The sequence below is a fragment of the Petaurus breviceps genome, unplaced genomic scaffold, assembly GCF_028583685.1.
Source record: "Petaurus breviceps papuanus isolate PSGF00001 unplaced genomic scaffold, PetGlider_PUasm1.0 118, whole genome shotgun sequence".
Taxonomy (NCBI): domain Eukaryota; kingdom Metazoa; phylum Chordata; class Mammalia; order Diprotodontia; family Petauridae; genus Petaurus; species Petaurus breviceps.
Window position 1 is genome coordinate 7,020,953 of NW_027185616.1, and position 8,446 is coordinate 7,029,398.

Sequence of the window (8,446 nt, forward strand, 5' to 3'; positions counted from 1 at the left end):
AGGGGGGGAGGGAGGGAGGGAGGAAGGAAGGAAGGAAGGAAGGAAAGTGTAGATAAAAAGAGAAGCCAGGTAGAATGTAGCTCTTCAGTAACAAAAAAAATAGAGACTGTGGTCTGGCAGTATTTGGTGAGAACTAGTTTCAGAATTGAGATCAATAGAATCAAATTGCCACTCTCCTAAATAGAAATAGATGACTAGATTATTATTATCCACATACGAACCAAAAAAGTGGGTGAAAGAGCACCAAGTAACAGCTTTCTTTGGGAAAGAAAAAAAAATTGACTTTTCTACCCAGAAATATAAACAGCTAAATGAGTTTAAATTCCAGTTTGGGCTTTAGATGAGAAGATTGTTGCCTACTATGCTATTTCCATTCAGACACTTGCTACTTATAAGGTATCCAAGTGATAATCAACAGTGGTGCCTTGTCTAGGAGTGTTAAGGACAAATGGAATCTCTTTATCCCCCAATGTTAACAAGGATTAAATTGATTACATTTTCTACAGGTAAGCTTGCCTTGGAGGCAACCTGTTCAGTACCAAAACAACTTATATTGCACATTCTGATTTTTATTATCTTAGATGATTCTTTGAAAAGAAGAGGAATGCTTATTCTTCCAGGGAAAAATCCATTGTCTTCTAGTGTTAGTAAGACATGAAATTAGTAGCAAAACTGAGAATTATACCCCACCACATAGGATCAGGGAAACAAAGGGGACAGTAACATGTAGTAGAAACAGCAATAAACAGTGTATATCCCAAATCTTTAATAGCTTAAAATGATTCAAATCTCATCTCTGCTACTTACAACCTATATGACTCTGGACAAGTCACTTAAACTTGCAAAGCATCATTGTCTTTCTATGTAAAATTAAGAGTTTTTGGGGTGGCCAGGTAGCACAGAGAGTAAGAACACCGGCTCCAGTGTTGGGGTGACCTGGGGATCAAATCTGGGCTCAGATACTTAGCACCACACCCAGAAATAACTGGCCATGTAAACTTGAGCAAGTTACTTAACCCCGATTGCTTTAAAAAAAAAATTAAGAGTTTTCATGAAAGAATTTTAGCTCATATTATCATAGCATTTTAAGATAATGCAAAATAATTTATAGACAGCATTTCATTTGATCTTCACAATAACCCTGTGAGGTAAGTGCTGTTGTTATCTCCATTTTACAGATGGGGCAACTGAGGCTGACAGAGAATAACTGACATTACAAGGATCACTCATCTAAGAAGGTTAGAAGTGGCATTCCCTCTCAAGTTGTGCTAATTCCAAGTCCGTTCCTATAACCACTATGCCATGATCCTCCCCAAGGTTCTTTCCAACTCAGTTCTATGATCTAATTCACATGCTAAATGTCATGTGTCCCTCTAGCTATCAGTGCCTCCGCCAACATATTACCTTATTTTATTGATTATGTATTGTGTATAAATATGTATAGCTATACATGGTGTCTCTACCTGTGGAAAGAAAGGTTCCAGATTTTATTTTTTGTATTCCAAGCATCTAGTGTATTCATAACTGCAATGGGAATGGGAGTTTGAAGATCTCCCTTGCCCTTTAATAGACCTAGGGGGGAGTTTGAAGACTTCCTCTGCTTTGAAAGTAAATTCTGCCCCCTGATAGGCTGAATGTGGTCACATGGAGCATGTGGTGGGAGGAGTTTTGCTGAAGGGAAGCAGAGCCCACAGGAAGCTAGTTCAGAGCTAGTGAAACATTAGGAGAGAGAGAGAAGCCTCTCATTATGGAGATGGAGATTTTTTTTGCATAGATATTCATCTCCTGTTGGTTTGTGGGAAGGCTGAAGGATGCTATGTTTCTCAGCGTTATTATGGCTTCTGAATATCTTTGGTACTATAATGGAATTGCTTACTGGTTTTGGGATTTGGTTTTCTGGTGTCTAAATAAATGTTTCAGTTCTTTCCTCTATATGGAGAGTTTGGAATATTTTGATATTGAACATCATGTGATACTTATAGTCACGGTCTTTATCATGATTGTGGGCACTGTAAATATTGCACTGGAGCTACAATGACCCATAATAGGCATATAATAAATCAATGCTTCTTAATTGGCTGATTGATTGATCAGGAAGTAAAGTATCCCACCTTGCTTAGAGAGGGCTATTTTGATGGAGAATAACATGAACAATAGTGGCAAGACCTTAGGTATGAAAAAAAAAAGGATGCCATTCCAAAGTGAACAGAAAACAGCAAATGGAAACATTCTCTCTACAGTATAATTGGGTACTTCACCTGACTTGCCATTGGTACATCACTCTTTCTTTCATCCCCTCAGTTTAGCACATTCCATTTCTAGTTACCAGCTGTGCTTTGCCATGCAATATTCCTAGGTCCTCTTGGTAGGGGAATTTCCCCACCATGGGCCTTCCTTGATCCTTAACCAGGAAGGTTTCAACCATGAACTCCCTCTTAGACTCAGTTAATGGCAAATTCTATTCTCTAAATAACCCAATGTTTGAAAGTCCTGGAAGTTCAAACCATAGAATATTTGAGTTGGGAAAGACTTCAAAGAATTAGAATCGTGGCTGGAGGGGGCCTTAGAGGTAATTTTACAAATGGGGAAACTGAAGACTAAGGAAATTTTATGTAACATAATGGAAAGAACACTGGATTTGGAATCAAATGGAATCAAAGAGCAGTTTCTTGATTATCATAACCTTGCAAACAAGTACATAACTATAATTTATTTTGTAACAGTTTAGGGGACACCAGAACAGAAACTTGAATGGATTAGCGGAAATTTTTCCATAAATCAAGATAGAGGTAGTATGAATTCAAATCTCAGCTTGGTTACTTACTAGCTGCAGGACCCTACACAATTGACTTTAGTTCTCTGACCCTTTGTGTCCTTATCTGCAAAACAAAGGAGTTGGACTAGATGATCTCTTAGGTCACATTGAAAACTCTAAATCTATGATCCCATCATTCTGTGAAATGTCCTGTTTAAAAGATAAAGAATTAATTAATAGAGATAGAACTAGAATCCATATTTCCTAGAGTTAGCATTCTTTATACTATACTGAAATCCACAAAATACTCATTACTGAATAGCATTTGTTCATATTTGATATGGCAAAAAAATTATATTGAAATATTTCCCAATAAGAATTTTTTCCCTTACTTGATTTTGACAAATTTCCGACATGGCACAGTATTTCGCACACAGGACTCAGTCAATGGGTCTATGTCTTCCACAATGACAAATGGAGCTTCTTCCAGAGTGACAATGCTCAGATGGTTGTCATCCGGCTCACAGTCGGCAAATGATTTGTACCTCGGCCACACGGAATGTGTAAGGCTCAGGGTCTGGTTCTCCCATTTCCCCACCTGCATCACAAAGACCAAGATACACACATCCTCATTCACAGTTAGTTTCTATAGCAGTTAGTCCTCCATCACTAGGGATAAGGGTGAATAATACCCTGGCAGAAAATAACTTTTAAAAATTTCATCACAACTTTTTAAAATAATAATCGAAATTTTATAGCAAATTTAAGTTGGCAAATCATTTCAGTATCTCTTTGATTTTTACAATGGTCTTGGTATAGGCAATATAAGTATCATAATCCCCATAGATGTGAGGAAACTGAAGTTCAATGAAGTTAAAATACTTACCCAGAGTCACATGTTAGTGTCAGAAGCAAGATTTGAACCCAGGATGGTGCAGTAGAAACAATATAAGACTTGAAATCACAGGTTCTGAGTTCAAATCCTGGATCTGCTTTCCTACTAGTACCTGTGTGGTCTTGTATAACTCATGTGAATTCTTGGTTTTGTTACCTCATATATAAAATCAAACTAGGTGAATTCTAAGATTCCTCTCAATTCTCATTCCATGGTCATGTGGATCTGAATTTCAGAGGAAAGATTTGGACCCAGGTCTTCTTGAATCCAAGTCCAGAATTCTAGCCACTACCATGAGAAGAAATTAATAGAGAAAGAAGGAGCAAAAGCAAAGGGAAGAAGGCAAAGAAGGGAACCAGAAAGTAGAAAGAGTAGAAGAGAGAGAAAAACAAAGAGACGAAGGCAATAACAGCAGAGACAAGACCATATGTGAGGGTAGGATGGGCAAGAAAGCAAGACCTGTCAATCTAACCCAGGACATGGCTTTAGTTAAATTGCAAATTACAGGGAACATTTGTTAAATCCCGAACACTATAGTGACTCTCACAGTTTAATGCTCATTGAGTTCTGTCAAAATAAAATCAATTGTATTCCATCTGAATGATGGCCTCCAATCCTAGCAAAGTAAAATATGAAGCTTTATGTTTTGAACCTTAATTTTATTTGACAGGTTATTGGCGTCACTCACTTAAAAAGCAAACTATCTCCCTCAGAACTGCATTCTCTCTTTCTTACTCCAGCTCCCACACACAATTACTTGACATTTGAGGTCAAGGTTTTATTTGCAACACCAACCAGAAGGAAAATGCCAAAGCTGAAAAGGCAAAGGAACAAATGCAGCCTTGTTTGCACTGACATAACCTTCCTACCTCTCCTGAGGTAACCTCATCTTCCCAGGAATCAGCTCTTGATCCTGAGTATTCTGAATATGGGCATTCTGAATATCGAAGGCATGGATTTGGGATGAACCAGTTGTCTCTACCTGAGATGATAGCTCTGTCAGTCAATAAATATTTATTATGATAACAAACTAGGAAACTTTTTAGAAGTTGAGTTTCTCCTTTTGTAGGAGGCAAGTGCTTGAAGCTTTTCCTAAATATTGGCTATTATAGCTTTGCAAAAAGATAGGTGCTCATAACTAATACCCAGAATGACCTGGATGAAAGAGTTTCTTTGGTTCAAATCATTCTGAATCAAACAGTTATGTCAATACAACTGTTTCTGATCAACTCCCACTCCACCCCTCCCCACATACACATATACACCTTTCTTTAGCAAGTACTATCAAGACAATACGATGCATAAGGAATCAAAGATATATATGCACACTTCAGCAGTTAGATGGCTCTATGGATAGAGTGTTGGATTTACTGTTGGACTTAGAATCAGGAAAACCTTACAGCAAATATGGCCTTAGCCTTCAGACGTTAATTAGTTATGTGATCCTGGGCAAGTCACTTAATCTCTTCCTGCCTCAGTTTCCCCATCTGTAAACTGGGGATAATAGTAGCACCTACCTCACAAGGTTTGGGGGAGGATAAAATAAGACCATATTTGCAAAGTGATTTGCAAACCCTTAAGAATATATAAATGCTGCTTGTATCATCATCATCACCATTATTACAAGGAAATTCATTCATGCAAGAGAATCAAGTACAACGAAATCTGCATTAAAAACTAGGAGATTTGAAATAAAATCCTGGCTATCTATATCTTGGCTTGACATATGAAGATAAACAAGCCACATCATTACTTTTCCCATTTCCCCAACCACCCTGTGAGCACATTGAGATGGTTTGTTTTTCAGTAAGTGAGTTATTTCTTGATTGCTCCATGACTTGAACTCATTCTGTTTATCTAGTTTTCACTCCCCACTCTTTCATGCTCCCTATGTACAAAATGAATATGCTCATCCAAAAACTGCTTTTACATTACTAATGACTCTGCCTCTTCTTTGTAAGTCTCCTAAATCAGGTATAAGAGATGTGAAAATTGTACTAAAATTCACCTTTTCCCTGTCATTTCTCACTCCCGTACCTTTGCTCAAGTATTTGTCCCTACCACTGCCCCCAGCTCTGACTGTCCAGTTCTTCCAAAAAGCATTATATGGTTAAATATTTAGAAATCAAACAGTCGAATCCTTCAATGTACAAATGAGAAGACTGAGGCCCAGAGAAGGAAGTTACTTTTCCAAGGTCTTGACTCACAATATCAGCTCCTCCAAAAGACTTTCCTAAACCCTCCTTTGGAGGACAGTGAACCTCATTTCCTCTAAATTATCAACATGCTGTACTGTTCTTGTACATTTATGTATTGCTTTGATCAACAATTCTTCATGTATATGACTTTTCTACTGCTACTAAAATGTCATCTCTAAGATGGAGGGTCCATGTCTTCTTCCTGATATCCGTCACAGCATCTAAACCATATTGGACACTCACATTTTTTTTGTTTCATTTATGTTTTCTTATAGCTTAGTCATTTTTGAAAATGCTACCTCCCTACCATGTGATTTGACCCTCTCTTAAAGCAAAGAAAAACAGGACATCAATATCATAGCAACCAAATCTAACAGCATATAGCACCCTCTCTACTGAGAAAAGTCTGTGTGTTTGATCATCTTTTCTCTAGAACCAAAATTGGCAATTACAATAAATCTGACTTTGGCTACCTTTTAGTGTTGTTTTCATTTACATTATGATTTTTGTTGTTTAGTTGTTTTCAGTCATGTCCAACTCTTTGTGACCCCATTTGGGGTTTTCTTAGCAAAAATGCTGGAGTGCTTTGCCATTTTCTGCTCCAGCTCATTTTACAGATGAAGAAACTGAAATAAATAGGATTAAGTAACTTGCCCAGGGTCGCACAGCTAGAAAGCGTATGAGGCCAAATTTGAATGCAGGTCTTCCTGACTCCAGGCCTGGCAATCTATACACTGTGCCATCTAGCTGCCCATTTATTATTTAGTCACTATGGTTGTACTTACTTAACTCTGCATCAGTCCCTTTAAAACTCCCCAATTATCTCAGGATTCCTCATAAAAATATCATTTGTTCTGGTATTGTAGCATTTCATCACATTAATAAATTACAATATTTTCAATAATTCCTCAATCTATAGGAACCTCTTTGCTTCCCAGTGTTTTGTTGTTGCTGCTGTTGTTGTTGTTATCATAGAAAGTGCAGTACAAATATTTTAATAAATGTGAGACCTTTCTTTTGATCTCTTAAATTCTTTGGGAATATGCCCAATACAAGGATTCTACAATCAATTATACATGGGTTAGTAAACTTTCTCCCATAATTCCAAATTGTTTTCCTGAATGTTTGAGTCAATCTGTAATTCTACAAAAATGTATTAGTGTGCCTCTCTTCTCTCAGTCCCTCCAACAATCAACAAATGTTTACTAGATGAATAAACAATGGTGGTTTACTTAAAATGTACCCTTAGAATCTGTCTTCCCTCTTTCAGTATACTAGAGTGTTTCAGCACAAATTATTGCTTTCAAACAAATTTGTGGGACCTTCAAGAAGGAAGGAAGGAAGGAAGGAAGGAAGGAAGGAAGGAAGGAAGGAAGGAAGGAAGGAAGGAAGGAAGGAAGGAAGGAAGGAAGGAAGGAAAACCTAAGGTCCTCCTAGGAAGTGACTTGAGGAAGAGGGAATTCAGTATAATCACTTATCTGCCTCACACTAAAGAATAGGTTAAATGTGCATTGGACCCTTCAGAAAAAAATGTAGGGTTACCACTGCACTCTCTCCTGTTTGTCACGTGACTCACAGCAACCAATCAGCATCAGTCTGACTCTAGTCTAATCTATCTGTGACTCAAAGAATGTTAGCCTATTTTAATTTTGGCTCCTACCTACTGTCAAGTTGTGCATGTCTGATATGTGTGTGCATGTGTATGTATATGTATATGAATGTGCATGTGTGTGTGTGTGTGTATAAATAAAATTCCTAACCCCTATATATTTTCTTCTCTGATGAGATACAGCAACTTTCCTCAGGTACCTTTGCTGATGTTGAGCATTAGGGCATAGCTGACTCCAGAACTACAACTGGGTTCTGATATAGCTTCCCTCTTGAGAGTTCACATACTAATGACATACATATCCACTAACTCAGTGTGCTTTTGAACAGAATGTCACAAGTCTAAAGTAAGTGAACTATCAGTCACAATACTGACAAATATTTCAACTTTCAGAGGAGGAGAAGTGACAGGCCGAGTTGAGATTACTTTGTAGCATTTCTGGTTACATTCTAAAAATGGCAAAAGGATGTGTGCACAGATGGGTCCCAGGGCCACCTCTGAACTTAAAAAAAAGGAGTATATCCAAATACTCCCTGCATTTGAAACAGGGCAATGAGTTCAAGTGTAAATAATCCAATGGCTATAAATAGAAATATCTGGCTCTAAGGATCTAATATCACAATTTTATGCTCAGTTCTAGACGCCAAACATATGGCATGGGCTGTCTGTACAACCATAAAAAAAAGTTTGGTGAAAATTAGGTAAGGGATATAATGGTCTCTGAGTAAGGTGACAGGGAGAGTCCATGGCAATTTTAGCCTGAATATTAAGGAAAATAGGATGAAATACTTGCTTTGCCATATTGAAGGCAGATTATAGTTTTATAGTTTGGGAATGTACTAGACTTCACATTATCCAATGGCACCAGAAGTCTAATATTGCATTTTTGCTATTGTTCATTCAATTTCTTCCATTTCCCCACATTTAACAATCAGTGTGTCCCATTCTCTCTCTCTCTCTCTCTCTCTCTCTCTCTCTCTCTCTCTCTC

General features: G+C 37.6%; 1 protein-coding gene across 3 annotated transcripts in view; it reads right to left on the reverse strand.

Annotated features, from left to right (window-relative positions):
* Positions 1-8,446, reverse strand: part of GRIN2A (glutamate ionotropic receptor NMDA type subunit 2A) — a 500,965-nt gene that overhangs the window by 109,268 nt on the left and 383,251 nt on the right. For all 3 annotated transcript variants that reach the window (XM_069085705.1, XM_069085697.1, XM_069085690.1), the window contains exon 5: positions 3,148-3,353. In XM_069085705.1, the coding sequence (XP_068941806.1) occupies positions 3,148-3,353 (206 nt within the window). The remainder of the gene's footprint in view (positions 1-3,147; positions 3,354-8,446) is intronic.